General features: G+C 51.5%; 1 protein-coding gene across 2 annotated transcripts; it reads left to right on the forward strand.

Moving 5' to 3' along the window:
* Positions 1-1,258: 1,258 nt before the first annotated feature.
* tbx20 (T-box transcription factor 20) lies at positions 1,259-16,983 on the forward strand. Of its 2 annotated transcripts, XM_052023471.1 has the most exons (9): positions 1,259-1,382; positions 1,809-2,040; positions 3,356-3,520; positions 5,052-5,160; positions 6,290-6,448; positions 7,230-7,311; positions 9,563-9,575; positions 11,125-11,237; positions 16,646-16,983. In XM_052023471.1, exons 1-9 carry the CDS (start codon positions 1,259-1,261, stop codon positions 16,981-16,983), a joined length of 1,335 nt encoding a protein of 444 aa, XP_051879431.1. The 2 variants fall into 2 exon arrangements, with proteins under 2 accessions (XP_051879431.1, XP_051879430.1); XM_052023470.1 differs by lacking the exon at positions 9,563-9,575 and having other exon boundaries at positions 7,230-7,306.
* The last annotated feature ends 940 nt before the right edge of the window (positions 16,984-17,923 follow it).

Consider the following 17,923-nt stretch of genomic DNA (forward strand, 5'->3'; position numbering starts at 1 on the left):
GCGACACCCGGACAAGTGTAGTTATTACACTCGCAAACCGCACATCCACCGAAAGGAGGGAGCTACCAACACCGATTAAATCGCCTGAAACTCGCACTGAATGCAGTATGGGAGGGAATCCGTTCCAAAAAATGTTGGTTAATTATTTTATCTGTTTGGGGTGTCTAATGGGTGAGTCTGTGAAAGAAGTGTGTGTGAAGAGGGAGACATCCTTCAGTTCTGACTAATTAATTACACAGAACTGCCTGCAGACTCATGTCGGTCTAGACAACTCTCATTTCCTTATCTGAGGAACAGCGATTGTGGTGGGAAATGGAGAAATGGTTTAACAGAGATTTCGGCCAACAAGTGAGTTCCAGTTAAATTGAGCGCGGCTCCGCCGATTCTATAAAGCCCAACAATGGTTTGGAAATATTCACTAAACTCTCCAAACACACGGCAGCGTTTGGAAGGCTCTGCTAGGATTAGTCGGAGATCATTCCCGTCTCTCCTAAAGTCTAAACGAATTCTAATTTGAACAGAGCTCTGAGGTATCTGTGTGAGGGGAAAATGTCTGTAAACAAGGCACTAGGAATGTGAAACACGCAGGGTGCTGCAGACATTCTGGGCACGGAGAAGCCGATCCTAACTCCTGACAAACATCACACACATTCACTTGATGCAACGCTCCCAACTTGCAGCGTGCAAACTTCGTTTGTACACCAGGAATTTGAGGACTGGGCCGTGACTTGCGCTGCCCTCCGTTCTGCTGTCCCGGGAAGCAGTTGCGCTGCTCCGTGACCCATAGAGGGTTAATCCCCGGGACTCCGCCTCCCTCGCATCCAGCAGCTCTGCCAGTGGGACCGGCCCCAAACGTGCCTTCGCACGGCCGGCACCCCTTGTCTGCAGACCACGGCGCAGGCGCACACCGCTCGCCCCCTCACCGAGGTCGACCGGCATTGCACAGGCGCACTAGGTTTGATCCACCTTATCGGGAGGGAAGCGAGAGGGAGTGACGTCAGAGGCCGCTGATTGGCTCCCCACCCAGGGTCTGGGGTACGGGGTGCGGGAGGCAACAAATTAATTGACAGTGCGGGAGGCGATTTGCAGGCAGTCGGGTCGCGCTCGGAAAAGGCAGCGGGGAGCAACTGGTGCCGGAGTGAGCGGAGCCCATCCCGGGTCACCCCAGAGCCCGGCCCAAGGATCCCCAGACCCCAAGACTCCCAGTCACCCTGCCCCTGGATCCTAGGACCCCGCAGCGCAGCCCCGGACTCCCAGCATGGAATACAACAATACCAAACCTCAGCTCTCCTCCCGGGCTAACGCCTTCTCCATCGCGGCGCTCATGTCAACTGGAAACTCCAAGGACAAGGGACTTCAGGAGAACACCATCAAACCGCTGGGTAAGTCGGGCCCTGCGCTCCGGAGCCTCGCCGCACACCTGCGAGAATGTCACCGGGAATGGTTAGAGGTTGAAGTTGTTGCTTAGCTCTGGGGAATCGCGGGGGAGGGGAATCTAGAACCGGGGAGTCGCCAGGCTAAATGTGGTGAACTTCCTTCAATGGGAAGTATTTGCGTTGAAGGAGATGTTGCTGCTGTAGACAGTTTTGCTCGACAACCGGGTCGAGATGCAGTGTAACGGCGGTGCGCCTCACGTTAGAGAGTTGCTCTGAAATGTGGCTGGGTTGAGACGCTGCTGGTGAAACGATGGTGGTAAGCCTGACTGCAGGTTAACAGCCGAGTGAGACGGGGGCCACCGGCGGCCCGAGCGCTCGGGAGAGCCTTCACATTGACAACCGCCTTAACGCTCCTTTTCTCCCTCTGAACAGAACAGTTTGTGGAGAAGTCTTCTTGTTCTCAGCCCCTGGGTGATCTGGGCAGCCTGGAGCTTGGAGATTACAGCAGCGGCGGGTCTCCGGCGTGTACCGAACCCCTGATACCCACCACCCCCAACGTCCCCAGCGCCGAAATGGCCAAGATCACCTGTAACCTGGAAACCAAAGATCTGTGGGACAAGTTCCATGAGCTGGGCACCGAGATGATTATCACAAAATCCGGCAGGTAAGGAGGCATCGCTGAGCCCCCGCAGTCACTTCACCAGCGGCCCGGCGGTGTTGAAAGTGACGCTCGGTTTTAATTTTAATCCAGACACCGTTATTGGATTCATATAAAATTTGTGGGAACCTTTTGGTCAAACAAGGCTTGACCTTGATAGCGGCAGCAAGCAACTAATTAATTTTAAACAGGCGTTTGTCTTGAGGGAAAATGTTAGGAGTGGGCGCTGGACATTGAACATGGATGTTTCGTTTAATTCCGCTGCCTGGCGATACCGGGTACCGAGTCAATCCTGAACGAAACGGCTCCAAACATAGACCAGCGAAAAGCGAGGCCGGAAAGGTTTGTTTTGCAAGGATCTGTTAGTATGCTGCGGCCGGGACCCTGGGTTGTAGGAGACGGGTTCCCTTGCTCTGACTCTTAGAGAGGAGTCTCCTCAATCTGACAGTGATCTCGGTAACAGCGATCCAAAACGAAAGCAGTTTGATTCGTGCAGTAATCGGGAGAAGGAACAGAAAGTTTAAATCAGCAATTATGTGGAATCAAACACTATTTTCAAAGCGGCGGTCGCTGGTAATCTTTCAAATGTCGTCGAAATAAACGAATTAGTGTTGTAATAATTATACTTTGTAATCATGAAAATTACAACCTTTCGTATCGAGGGCAACCCAATTCCATTTAACGGATAAATGTTAATCACAAGGCTGCCACAATACCGAGTGGTATAATTCTCTGGGTAATAGTGTTCCGGGGTCTCGGATCGGCTGCGACCCCCTCGGATCGCTGGATCCGAGTCTTACCGCAGCGACAAAACGCGCGGTGTGAGGGATAGGAGCCGGCTCAAGGGGAATTTTCCTCCAGCGGAAAGAGCGGAGTTTTCCAGATTTGTTTATGGTGAAAGAGAAACTGGAGGGGGGAGGGGAGGAGACATCATTCATTGCCCCCTCTCGCCAACACTGAAAACCAAAATAAATCCGCAATCAGTGCCGATGCAGACAGCCGCTGTCAGCGAACAGAATTTTGACCTTCAGTCCTTGCGAGGGAAGGGGGAGGTTGGTGAGCGGGTCGGTGGGGGAGGACCAGGAGGCTGCCTGATTGTTCCGCTCGGACTTAGACCAGCGATAAGCGAGGCCGGTCGAGTTTGTTTTGCAAGTTTGTTGTTCGCTCATGTCCCTGTTGAGAATTACACACGGCGTGAAGCTCATTCACTCGCTGTTTCTCCGGCCGCCGAATGCAGAGTTACTGTTTGGATACTGGGGGTATGTTGGGCAGTGGGATGGTTGGCAATAAAGAGTTGTTTCCTCCTTCTGGCCTGTTTTAGGAGGATGTTCCCAACTATCCGCGTCTCGCTGTCTGGAGTGGATTCCGAGGCCAAGTATATCGTGTTGATGGACATCGTAGCGGTGGACAATAAGCGTTATCGCTACGCCTATCATCGCTCCTCCTGGCTGGTGGCGGGCAAAGCCGACCCGCCGCTCCCTGCAAGGTGCGGCCTCAACTGGCGGAGATGCTCCTCGATATTCCCAGATACACATATCCCCCGCAACCCCCCACTCAGGGGTCTTGTCTGCAGAAAATACCGAGCCGGAAACCTACAATAAAAACAGAAAATGCCGGAAACAGAAGGAGCGAAGGGTCTTCCACCTGAAACGTTGACGGTTTCTCTCTCCACAGAAGCTGCCTGACTCGCTGTGTTTCCAGCATTTTCTGTTTTTTTAAAATTTCTGCTCCGGCAGAAATCGAGGAGCGCCCAGAGCTGGTTCCGTGAGACCCGAACGGTGAACTCGGGAAATGTTTCGTTGCGGAGAGTCCGAGTGAACATCTTCGTCTGTTGGTTTCCTGAGAAGATATCTCTCAGCCACCAAAGGTCCAACACTTACACATCAGAGGCACTCCCACTGCCAGCCATCCAATACTCTAAACGGGGGGGGGGTCAACACAGAGATAAAGATATCTAGGTCACACCCCAGTCGCCCCAACCCTGTCCCAATGCCAATCAGTCTAATCTAGCACCAACCCTAACGTATCCACTCCAAACCACCTGAACCCCATCACCATAAACCCAAATCACACTAACTCAATCACTTTAATAGCACTCAGTCTGGCCCCAATCGCCCTACCCCGATCACCCTGCCCTAATTATCACCCTAACCCTTATTCCAATCACTCTAACTGTAAACCCAATCACCCTACCCTGACTGCGTTTACTCTGATCCAATCTCCAAATCATCCTAACGTGCGTTCATCATCACCCCAGTCACTCAAACCATAACTTCAATCACCTCGCCCTGAACACCCCCAGTCACTGTAACTCTGACCCTAACCTCAGTGTCTCCATCCTTAACCCCACTCACCCTGACTTGAACCCTGTATTTTGCCAATCACAGTTGACCAACGTAACCCATAAGGAACCATGTCGGCGCAGAACTCCTAACAGGAATTCCGGGAACCGACCGAGTACCGGGGCTGCAGTAACACAAAAGACCGCCCACGATGAAGATCCATATTCCATTTGCAAACTCTGAGATATCTTTACTTCAATAAAATTAAAACTACTGAGATCGAGAGAGCGCGGCCCGGCGAGGCTGTGAGGGAGCAGTCAAATAAACTGGGCAATTGACTGTTGATCCAGAGATCCACTGATCCACTGATCTAGAACCTACTCACTCCAAATTGCTTGATCCCGAATCCACTGATCGCAATCAATTGATCTCACATCAACTAACCCGGAATCCACTAATCCAGAATTTGCTTATCCCGAATCCGCTGATCCCAAAACCACTGATCTAGACCCACTGATTCAGAACCCACTGATCCAGGATTCACTGATCCAGAACCCACTGATCCGGGATCCACTGATCCGGATCCGCTGCTGGCCCTGAATATACTGACTCAAGTGGTCTTGCTCAGAACTTCTCCCACCACTCTCTGTCCCCTACAGTCCTTGGTCCCCTAGCCTACCACCCCAGATGCCACGTTCACCAGGCCAGTTCCTTGACCTCGGTCTCCTGTTTCAGGCTCTACGTACACCCTGACTGTCCGTTCACGGGGGAGCAGCTTTCGAAACAGATGGTCTCCTTCGAGAAGGTGAAACTCACTAACAACGAGTTGGATCAACACGGTCACGTGAGTTGCACTGAGTTTGATTCGGGAAATCTCGGACACCAGAACCGAACAACCTTTTCATATAATCCCTGATAGGTTTCCGTGCTGGAGGTGCCGGCGGGAACGACCCAGGGATCAAGGCGCTCCTTGACAACCTGGTCTGTGCAGAAGCAGGAGCCCGGAAATTGGCCGCACGTAGTTGGGCCCGCAATTAGCCGTACGGGCACTGTTCCAATCACCTTCCAATCTCCCATTCCCCAGACCGGGAGCCGCCACCATGGACTCCGCGACCACCGCAATTGGTTCACCCGCAGCACTGGCAAATTCTCAACTTCCTCCCGCATCTTTACTCAAACCTCAACCCGCACTGACAGTGACGTCATTGGCAGGTAGTCCGTCTTCGCTGTGTAGAATATCCCCCACCTGCGCCCCTTCACCTGGCTGAAATACTTGGTTACTCCCTCCCCTCACCTTCTGACTCTGTACAGGCGTGTATGTGTACAGCCGTGTACAAGTAAAGGTGCACGCAGAGGTGTATATGCACAGGTGTGTGTACAGCTGTGTATGTACAGGTGTGTGTATAGATGTGTCTGTACAGGTGTGTGTATCTGTACAGATGTACGTACAGATATGTATGTATAAGTATGTGTGTATGTACAGTTGTGTGTATGTCTACAGGTTAACCAGGGTAAGGATATCATTGGGTGTAATTCGGAAAGGTGTGAATTTCTTCTCGTTCATCGCCTTTTAATTGAACGACCACTTAAACTGAAATTGCCAAAGCTTGTCAACGGCAGACATATCAGTCGGGCTGGACCAGTCCGCTGTCTGAAGAGCTGTTTTATCACTGGGGTCTCGGCACTCCCCCAGTGTGTTGTCTGAATCCCATGCCTTCTCTAGTTCCATACAGCTAACGGGATTGGGTGGGATTGGGGTTAGGGGGTCAGTTTGGGCTACAGTTGCCCTTCCCATCGGACGGAGATGATCAGCCATTTAGACCTGGCCCACGTCCGCATTCCCTCTGTCCAGTCGCACGCTGTTACCCAGCCCGGGCTGGGAGCACACTGCTGGGGGTGGGCTAGGGACGGGGCTTGGGTTGGGGAAGGAGCCAGTGCTACCAGTAGGTAATGGTGATGAATTCATTCCACAGATAATTCTAAACTCCATGCACAAGTACCAGCCCCGGGTTCATATCATCAGGAAGAAAGACCACACCGCTTCTCTGGTCAACCTCAAATCCGAGGAGTTCCGCACCTTCATCTTCCCGGAAACCGTTTTCACTGCAGTGACCGCCTACCAGAACCAACTGGTGAGCCCCGCTGCCCCGCCACCGACCACCGGCTCAGATCCCCAGCCGCCGCCGGGACTGAAGTCCTTCCGACCGGGCGCCACGCCGCAAGTAGCCCGGGGTCGTTATACATATAATGAATGCAGTTTATCAGACAAGAGGTCAGCGGGACAGAGGTCACCGGGCAGAGGTCACTGGTGTGGGTGACTGGGATAGAGGTAATCGGGACACTGGGACAAAAGTCACTGGTAGATGTGACCGGGACAGTGGTCACTGGAACATAGGTCACTGGTACAGTTGTCACCGGGACACTGGTACAGAGTTGACTGGGCAGAGGTCACTAGGACAGAGGTCATTGATACAGAGGTCACTGGAACAAAGGTCAGTGGGCATGTTGTAAGTGGCCCTTTGCTGTTACTGGTGGGATCGGGGTGGTGATTTACGGCGGTAACATTGACACACAGCCAGGGGAGAGAAGCGCGGACATTCCCCGCGGGAGAGGCCCTGGTGAAAATCGACAAAGCTGCAAACGCTGAAAACAGTAAAAGTTAAAGTGAACACAGAAAATGCTGTTAACACTCAGCAGGTCAGGCCGCATCCGTGGAGAGATAAACAGAGTGAACGGTTCAGGGCGAAGACCCTTCGCCAGAACTGGTGCTGCTCACTGTCAGTTTGCGGTCTGACCCGCTGAATGTTTCCAGCATTTTCTTTCTCTTTCAGATTTCCAGCACCTGTTTTGTTTTATTCCGAGTGTGTTCACTCTGTGCATAGGGAGGTTCCTCATTGCGTTTCTGTCCTGCAGATCACCAAACTAAAAATCGACAGTAATCCTTTCGCCAAGGGGTTCCGGGACTCGTCCCGACTCACCGATATGGAGAGGTACTGTCTCCCGGAGTAAGGCCCTTTCTTCTCAATTCAATGTGATGTAAATGCCGCGGTTTATAAAATGCTAAACACCAAATGCTTAATAGAAACAAATATAAGTTGATGCTTGATAGTTCATACTTGGGGTTTTAAAAGTTCTCAGCGCATGGTATTGGTTTTAATTTTGGAACGGAGGAACTGAACTCCCGTCCCGGGAATCACTTCATCCACCGCCACGGAGGCAGGTAGTTACTGGAGCCCGTGTCGGCCGAGGGGGCGGCGGACCACTGTGAACGGTTTACAGACACAGCTTCCCTGCGTCCACCTCCTTCTGTCACTGCGCCACGGGCGGTTACCGTCGGCTCTGACGCTCAGTTAGACCACAGTTATACTGCCGCTCGAACCTCACAACTTTCCCCCAAACCAGTCACCCCTTCCCGCTGCATTTGCGGACGTGATAGGAAGCATTTGACCCCTCGCTTCTGCCTCTTGATCCAGTAGTGAACCCTCACACCCGTTCACCGATCCAGCCACACCCCATCCCACCACGAGCCCGTTAGTACCCGCTCTACAACAGGAAGGCGCCCCAGGGATCGGCGTCGCCGCCGGTCGGTGTGAGACTGCGACCCCCGGAGAAGGAAACCTGGTTGTCCGGGTGTGAAGGTTTGGCGTTGGGGTTTCCAGGCGCCGTTCCTTCTCTCCCATTTCACTGGATCCAAATTCCCGTGAGTTTTCCTTTTTCTGGAGGTTCACATTCCATGTTTTTTTTGGGGGGGGGGGGGGGGGGGATGGTGTTAAACATACCCTGCATGTGTTTGGAGAAGGGGTTGATATTTAACGCTCCGCCTGGTTTCCAACGCAACCTTTTCCACCTCGCACGATGGCAGGTGTAAGTTTTAGTACTAAAACACATCAGGTTGTCTCCGGCCTTCCTCCCAAGCAGCCGAGGCTGAGAATGCACGGCAGATCCCACACTGTGGCAGCACATTCTGCCCCCGGGCTCTGCAAGGGGCGGAGGCGCCGGGCCGCCGGGTGAAGAATGGGCCGGATCGGTCTGCTTCAGTTCCCGGGCAGGCCGTTCACGTCCGACCTGAGCGGGACTGGAAGATCAAACATATTTGGGCAGAGGGACTCGCAACTCGAGTTATACGCCGCAGATTTATCACGAACCGACGGATCGCCTTCCAGACACACCCGTTTAACAATCTCACACCCCGCCCGGCGCTGCTCACCGGCAGCCGGACAGCGGAGCAGGCTCGGGTCACCAAGTCCTGCCTCCAACTCCCCTCTATCTCCTCTCTATCTGTTGTATGAATGGTATACTAGTAATTCGGGTCAAGAGCGAATTTCATAAAGGAATTCTCGGATTCTCGGCCCTTCCCCTCTCCCCGCCGCCGATACACCCACAGCATCCGTGGAAAGGCGGGAGAAATGCGGAGGAGGTGTGGATTTGCTCCGGAGCTCCTCGTTAATGGGGCGGTGACTGCAGGCGGGCGGAGGCAAGAGCTGGTCTCTCGGGCTGTCGGGTGCAGCTCCCAGAGTTTAACAGCGGAATATGACAGCTGGTGTGAGACCGGCGTCAGAGACTGGGGTTTGGGGAGATTCCCAACTGCCCCCCGTCCAACAAGAGGGAAAGGGTTCCGAAAAACAGTGGATGTTGCCCAGAAAATAGTGAAAGGAAGAGGTGATGGCAAAAGGATGACGGGGGTGACATGAAGAGTTGGACGCAGGGAGTCACTGGGATCCAGGGATCTCTGGGAACTGGGAGTCACTGGGATCCGGAGTCACTGGGATCTGGGAGTCACTGGGATCCGGAGATATTGAGATCTGGGTGTCACTGGGATCCAAAGAAACTGGGATCTGGGAGTCACGGCTGATCTGGGAGTCACTGGGATAAGGTGTCACTGGGATCTGGGAGTCATTGGGATCCGGAGACACTGGGATCTGGGAGTCACTGGCATCTGGGAGTCACTTGGATCCGGAGTCACTGGGATCTGGGACGCGGTGGGAATGGAGATTCATCTTTCGGAAAGGAACAGGAGATATAGGGAAACATTGAAAAGAGGAAACAGGCCCAGTGCGGCGGCCGCGTTATTCCGTTCCATATTTCTCCGTGATCCTATCCCAGGAATTAAATGTGAAGTGATACTTTAATCTGCTTGTTCTGACATTGAAGATTAAGTCATTATTAGCTTTAGGAGAATAGGACTTTAATCTTTCATTCTTGTTATAATCCACTCGCTGAATGTAAATGAAATATAACGTGGGCAGATGTGAAATGTAGGTGGGCAGATGTGAAATATTGCAGGGAGACAGGAAGGATTGAAAAACAGCAGTGGTCAGAACACTGAATAAAAGTGGACAGAAATCGGTGCCTAGCTCATTGTAAGTACATTGGTCAGATCAGTGGTACCGGTATTGGTATTGGTTTATTATCGTTATCGGTGCCTAGCTCATTGTAAGTACATTGGTCAGATCAGTGGTACTGGTATTGGTATTGGTTTATTATCGTCATTTGTACCAAGGTACAATGAAAAACTTGTCTTGCATACCGTTCGTACAGATCAATTTATTACACAGTGCGTTGAGATAGTACAGGGTAAAAACAACAGAATACAGAGTGAAGTGTCAAAGCTACCAGGAAGTGCATTGAGGGTAGACAATAAGGTGCAAGGTCATAACAAGGTAGATTGTGAAGTCAAGAGTCCATCTCATCATATAAGGGAACTGTTCAATAGTCATAGAATGTGTTCAATGGTCACAGTGGGATAGAAGCTGTCCTTGAGCCCGATGGTATGTGCCCACAGGCTCCAGTATCTTCTGCCTGATGGGAGAGGGGAGAAGAGAGAATGACCTGGGTGGGTGGGGTCTTTGATTATGCTGGCTGCTTCAGCAAGGCAGTGAGAGGTAAAGACAGAGTCCATGGAGAGGATGCTTAGTTTCTGTGATGTGCTGGGCTGTGTCCACAACTCTCTGCAGTTTCTTGCGGTCCAGGGCAAGACAGTTGCCATAGCAAGCTGTGATGCATCCAGATAGGATGCTTTCTATGGTGCATCGGTAAAAATTGGTGAGTGTCAAAGGGGACATGCCAAATTTCTGTAGCCTCCTGAGGAAGTAGAGGTGCTGGTGAGCTTTCTTGGCCGTGGCGTCTACATGGTTGGACCAGGACTGACTATTAATGATGTTCACTCCTGGAAACTTGAAGCTTTCAACCCTCTCGACCTCAGCACCATTGATGTAGACAGGTGCATGTACACCGCCCTCTTTCCTGAAGTCAATGAGTAGCTCTTTTGTTTTGCTGACATTGAGGGAAAGGTTGTTGTCATGACACCATGACACTGGGCTCTCCATCTCCTTCCTGTACTCCGACTCATTCTTATTTGAGATAGGGCCCACTAAGGTGGTAATCTGCAAATTTGTAGATAGAGTTAGAGCAGAATCTGGCCACGCAGTCGTGAGCATATAGGGAGTAGAGTAGAGGGCTGAGGACGCAGCCTTGTGGGGCACCAGTGTTGAGAATAATCATGGTTGGTTTTGATTTCAAACAAAGCAAGATGTAACTTTGAGCAACACAGTTTCAGCCGTCATGAAGTGAAAACCAGTTAATGTCATTTACCACAGCCCAGGCATCACTTCTCACTTGCTGATACCAGACATCTGTTGAGATTCGCGTCATTAAGGGGTTGGAGGGGTATGGGATTAGTGCAGGGAAGTGGCGCTGAGATTAACTATTCCCCGTGTTCCATTAAATGGTGCAGCAGTGACGAGGGGCCGAATGGCCTTAACGAGCTTCTCTTTCTTCTGTTCTTAACGCTGCCTCTCCTGCGCTTTAGGGAAAGTGTGGAGAATCTCATTCAGAAGCACACCTATGCGCGGTCACCGATCCGGACATACGGGGGAGATGACGAGGCCCTCGGAGAGGAAAGCCAGTCAGCACCGAACCGAGGTAGGAGAAAAACTCCTTTCGAATGCACAGCTCGTCGCTCCAGGACATCCTGATGCCCGAATAAACGCATCATCTTTGACGTGTAGTCAATTGCCATAACGTAGGAAATGTCGCAGCCAATCCCACCAGCAGCCCAGTGACAGTGGCTCGGTAATTCCTGCCGCAGTGTCTGCGTTGGCGGCGGTTTCTGGTGTGCACACACGTAGCCTCAGCAGTAGCTGTCAATGATTCACCGGTCCACCATATACTGCCCATGGCAATCTCCCCCAAACAACCGATGTCAAACCCATGCCTCCTGTAACTGCACTGAACTCATTGAACGGTGTAACTGAGGCTATAATGGCTGCTGAACAGCTTCTCTCACCCGCTAAACCAACTACACGTTGAGTCAAACTCTTCAGAATAATTGTTTTTAAAGTTCCATGAATCCGAAAGTGAAGCGTGTTTCATCTTCTGCTTTAATCCCCGTGTAAATTCCATTCTTCGTGTCATTCTCTGTAAGATGTTATAAACGTTATTCCAAGCAAAACAAACTGCTGGAGGAGCTCAGAGGGTCGAGCAGCGTCCGTGGAGGCAGAGGGATGGTCAATGTTTCGGGCTGAGACGCTGCATCAGGACTTTTGATTTCTTGGCTTGGTGTCTGTAGATTTCCTCAGTCTGATTACCCGCTCCGGGACTTGTTGACATCGGTTGTGCTGCCGAAGATGTTTAATGGGGCGGAAGGAACAAAAGAAAATAGGAGCAGGAGTAGGCCACTCGGCCCTTCAATCCTGCCCTGACAAGAGACGTAAAATCCCAGAGGTTACCTGAAAAGTAGGGGGAAAAGGGCCCCGTCCGTCGCCAGAGTAATCAATTGGAGTGTTTCGGGACGTGAAACGTGTATAAACATACAATCGTTTTATATCCAAGAGCTAATGGAGACTGTGATGACATCAAAGTTATTATGAGAAAGGGACAATATTTTGGTGATTTAAACTGCTCCATATTCTTGAAACGTAAGTTAGCAGGGTTGATACCTTAACTGATAACATACTTATAAAATCTTTATACCATAAAGGGCAGTTTGGCCCACTCGGTCTACGCCAATTATGGTTTTGGCTGTCGGGATCTGAGACCAGGCAGTGATTGTACTTGCAACTGACGGAGATAAAATTTACACCGGGTGCCGGCGGTTTTTTATTGACACAGCGCGCTGACAGAGAGTGGAATGCAGCGGGGCATGCGTCAGTGTTACAGATATAGCCGTCCACTGCCGCACTTTCAGGAGCCTAGACACTGACTGGTTAAGTGTCATCGCTGAAAATCTGGCGCACTGGTCGCTGTTTTAACAATGCGGATAAATTCGCTTTGGGCACTAGCTCGGGGTGTCGGTATCTGAGCCGTACCCAGACCCCACATTCAGCTCTCCGAAGCACCCAGTACAGAAACAGACCCTTCGGCCCGCCATGTCCATGCACACCATCTAGTTCCCGTTGACAGCACTCGGTCCGTAGCCTTCTATGCCTTGGCGGTTCCAGTGTTTGTCTAGGTCCAGAGACTTCAATGCAAATTGGTTGTCCTGATGCAGAGTTTCGTCCCAGAACATGAACAGCTCCTCCCCACCCCCCCCCCCCCCACCCCACCCCCCACTCGAGCCGCTGAGTTCCTTCAACAGATTGTGTCTTGCTTCAATGCAAATGTTTGGCGCAAACAACGAAAGTCAAATGTCTTTCCCCATCCAAAACTTAGACGAAGAAACTGTGACAGCCATTAACCTTCTAACTCATGGGCAGTGTGTGCAGTAATGTAATGGCAGTGCTGAGTCACTGGTTTGTGTCTTGAGCTCTGGGAGCCCAGCGGCGCTGGTGGGCTTCCTGAAGGTACCTGTTGGACGGGCACCTGACCAGGGCAAGCAGACCCCCCGTACCGTCGGTCCAGAACCATCCTTGCTGATAATGATTGGGAACTTCTCATATTTCTATCCTCAGCCCGCAATGCAGAAACATTCCCGATGACAGCGAAGTCCCGACATTCTGCTGTTACATTTAAATAAATACTTCCATAGTGTCGAGATAAGACCCTCCAAATGTAGGCGTCGCTGTCTCTGTACAAGGTAGCAGCATGAGTCCAGCCATTACTTCAGGCTGAAACATTTATCATCCTGTTTTCTACACTGGGCTGCAGATATCACCAGGAACCTCAGTCCCGTCGTGAACTATTTAAAGAATGTTGCTAGAACAAAATCTGCTCTCAATTAATTAACAACGTCTTCTGCGGGAATGATAGTAATTTCATTTAGTTGATAATCATTTGAGATTTACAAAAATGTTGTATTCCAAATGAATTGTTGTTTTAAATCCATTGTTGATTGAACGTGAGATGCAACAACATTGCGACACTTTCCTTGAAACAAAGCGCCTCCCTCCGCCATGGGAGTAACTGAAGGAGTGTGGGATCAACCTTGGTTTGGACAGGTCTAATGGACCCCTGTCTCCCACTGACCATCAGTTGAGTTTGTCACTCCCCTGGAATGCAGATAGCACCGAGTATCTTTCATTTAATTGCCGGCTGGGTTAGATACAGTTTGTGTCACTCCTTACTGTACTTTGGAGCCTGACACAGATTTTGCTCCATAGCACAGTACAGCACAGGACGATGGTGTGCCGAACTAATTAAGCCAATGACACCTCTTTAAACTAACCCCTTCTGCCTGTACATGGTTCATATCCCTCCACTGTCTGCATATTCATGTGCCTATCTAAGTGTCTCTTAAACGCCTCTATCGTATCTGCCTCCACCACCACCCCTGACAGCACATTCCAGGCACCCACAACTTTCTGCGTAAAAACTTGCCCCGCACATCTCCTTTCGACTTACCCTTCTCACCTTAAATGAATGCCCTCTAGTGATAGACATTTCGACCATGGGAAAAAGATACAGGCTGTCTACTCCATCTATGTCTCCCATAATCTTATAAACTTCCATCAGGCCTCTCCTCAGCCTCAGCCGCTTCAGAAAAAACAACTCAAATTTGTCCAATCTCTCCTTATAGTAAATAATCCAGGCAGCATCCTGGTAAACCTCTTCTGTGCCCTCTCCAAAGCCTCCACATCCTTCCCGTAATGGGGCAACCAGAACTGAATGGCCATACTCTGTGGCCTAACCAGAGTTTTATAAAGTTTTTAAGATATCTTTATTATTAGTCACATGTACATCGAAACACACCGTGAAATGCATCTTTTGCATAGAGTGTTCTAGGGGCAGTCCGCAAGTGTCGCCACACTTCCGGCGCCAACATAGCATGCCCACGACTTCCTAACCCGTACGCCTTTGGAATATGGGAGGAAAGCGGAGCACCCGGAGGAAACCCGGGGGACACAGGGAGAACGTACAAACTCCTTACAGACAGCGGCGGGAATTAAACCTGGGTCGCTGGCGCTGTAATAGCGTTACGCTCACCGCTACACTACCGTGCCTGCCCCGTTGCAACATAACTTCCTGACTCTTGAATTAATTTGCCTCGACCAATGAAAGCAAGCATGCCATACGCCTTCGTTACTACCGTATCGACTTGTGCGGCCCACTTGTACCCACACGTCGTGTCTTCCCAACACTGGGCATACGTCCTATGCACTGCTCCCAAATTAGCCCCTGCGTTACCCTAAGGTATGAGAAGAATGGCTGAATAGAAACGAGTTCCGCTGATTTGGAGGGTGGAACGTGAGAATCAGAAGGGGGAATGAGGTTAGGAGACGCGTCTGCATCAGGAACGGTGGTGGGTGTATGCCTTAGGTCATAGTTTGGCCGTGACCTCACTGAATGTTGGAGAGGCTGAATGGTTTCCTCGTGTTCCTAAATTTGCCCCACAGAGTCCACTTGGCACCAAAGATTCTGACCCAGACCAGTGTCCCCCCCGATGGGCCAGTTTATTACAGAACCTGTCCACCAACGACCTTGGATCAGACATTCCGTGGTGTGTTTTCCCATTTGAATCTATTTAGTTGACTGGGAGATTGCCTCTCCTACTGACGATTCCCTCAGGCACCAGCATTCCCCTGGGACCGTGGGAAAGTCCACCCATGCTAAAAAAAATAAGCGAAGTAGTGATGTCGTAACTCCGGGGTGAAGCTATGTTCTTCCGAGCAACAATGCGCACCTGGAATAACTCCCACCCCTGCCCTGCCCACCCCAGGGGCTATCACAGGGCCAGCCATCTCTTAGGCTTTTGCTGTGGTTCTAGATTTCATTTTCCCGCTGATTGTTGCAGCAATGAAAGCACTCCACGGAACCGGCACCATCTTCCGTTTTGAAAACTGTGCCGGCTGCAGTTGAGCGAGGGGCGAGTCTGAGCGCGTACGTCATGGGGCCAAGGAAAGCAGTTTACCCCGGACCTTTACTGCTGACAGTTGGGGCAAACCAACTTTCGGATTTACCCCGAATGTCTGAAGTAATGGCACAATAACCGAAGGCAAGGAAGAAAATTGTTCAATCAGAGGATCTGATGAGAAAAGTCTCTTTAACCCTGCTCCTTCGGTGGGAGTTTTTCTCATTCACTGAACTGTTCAGGAGAGTTCAGGAGAGAGTTCAGGAGTTCAGGAAACCAGTTCAGGAGAGAGATGGGATCAGAACAGGAAGAAGGTAAAACCAGATGGATCTGAACCTGAGAGAGAACTCACGGCTGCACCAGGGTGCTCGGGAGCCGGGCCCTCTCACCAGCACCTCGCTGCTCTGCCGAGGCAACGCTTGGAGTCCTGTCAAATGATCAGTCCCTGGGAGTGAGAGGCAGATCTCTGTAATTGGTAATCTCGTGGTGGGTTGTCCTTATCAACTGATTAAACGTTCTGATTTTCAGTCGTTCTGGGGAAGGGTACCCGATCCAAAACGTTAACCGGTTTCCCCTTCCACGGATGCTGCTCGACAGGCTGAGCTCTTCCACCATTTTCTGTGTTTGGTTCGTTCTCAAGTCCCGTTTAAATCCAAAGAGACACAGGAGACTGCAGATGCTGGAATTCTGGAGCAACACACAAAGCGCTGGAGGAACTCAGCGGGTCGGGCAGCATCTGTGGAAGGAAATGGACAGTCGACGTTTCGGGTCGAGACCCTTCATCAGGACTGGAAAGAAAAAGGGGAGAAACCAGTATAAAATGGTGAAGCAAGAGCTGGCGGGTGATGGGTGGATCCAGGTGGGAGGGCGATGATAGGGAGGGGAGAGTGGGAATGATGTAATCTGCCTTCTATCTTTCCTGATGAAGGGTCTCGACCCGAAATGTCTACTGTCTTTTTCCCTCCATGGATGCTGCCTGACCCGCTGAGTTCTTCCAGGTCTTTATGTGTTGCTCGGTTTAAATCGCAGCAGTGCCACGGTTTCTCCCCGCGGACCGACCAACGTTTCCCCGCACCAGCTCATATCTCCGTGCTTTGTTTTGCAGGATCCGCCTTCACAACTTCAGACAACTTGTCCCTGAGCACCTGGGTTGCCTCTTCCTGCAGTTTCCCGGGATTCCAGCACCCGCAGTCGCTGGCAATCGCCACCACCACCGCTTCGCTCGCAGCCCCCGTCCCTCACCCCATCCAGGGCTCCCTGCCACAGTACAGCCGCCTCGGGATGCCCCTGACTCCGTCGGCCATCGCCAGCTCCATGCAAGGCAGCGGACCCACCTTCCCCACCTTCCACATGCCCCGCTACCACCACTACTTCCAGCAAGGTCCCTACGCCGCTATCCAAGGCCTGCGGCACTCGTCGGCTGTGATGACCCACTTTGTGTGATTGACACCGGGGCTGCATTTCACCCAGGGACCGTGGCGCTTGTGAAAGCCGCTCAGAGCATTGGGGGCATGCTCCACACCAACAGCTGAGCGGCGCACCAAGCAACAGCTCCTGCAGGGACACGGGCAGAAACTACAACCCCCAGAATGCACCACAGGATATTGCCACAGCTGGACCACAACTCCCAGAATGCACCGTTGACAGCCCGGTTGCAGCGACCTCAGCGAGAGAGGGTGAAGCGCCCTCGTGTGCCGGGAGTACTGGCACTGCAGTGAACTGCCAGTCAGACTGAATTACTGGGCTGTCTGGGACACAGGCAAAGGCTGAGCCAGGGACCTGAAGGACATTCCTGAACCAGCGACACTGGCCAACCGGTACTGTCAGAGGGTGCACTGCAACCGACATACTGAGGACTCTCAGCGGGTCTGGACATGCAGTCACATCTCGGATACAAACCGCTTGTGAGTGTGACTGTGTGTGTGTGTGTGTGTGACAGTGTGTGTGTGTGTGAGTGACAGTGTGAGTGACAGTGTGTGTGTGTGTGTGAGAGAGAGAGATAGAGTGTACGTATGTGTCTGTGTGTATCACGGTGTTTGCGTGTGTGTCCGTGTGTTGTGTGTGTGAGTGTGTGTGTATGTGTAAGTACGTGTGCGCCTGTGTGTTAATGTCTATGTATGTCTGTATCGGTGTGTGCATGTGTGAGTGTGCAAACACGACAGGGGCTGTGTGAGAGAGTTTTTTAAATTCATCTTTCAGGATCTGGGTGTCACTGGCAGAGTCCAGCATTCCTGCCCTGGAGAAGGTTGGGGTGAGCCACCTCTTGAACCACTGCAGTCCTTGTGGAGGTGCTCCCGCGGTGCTGTTGGCGAGGGAGTTCCAGGGTTTTGACCCAGTGACAATGAGTCTGGCAATATATTTCCAAGTCAGGACCATGTGTGCC

This window comes from Pristis pectinata, chromosome 9 (assembly GCF_009764475.1).
Source record: "Pristis pectinata isolate sPriPec2 chromosome 9, sPriPec2.1.pri, whole genome shotgun sequence".
Lineage (NCBI taxonomy): Eukaryota > Metazoa > Chordata > Chondrichthyes > Rhinopristiformes > Pristidae > Pristis > Pristis pectinata.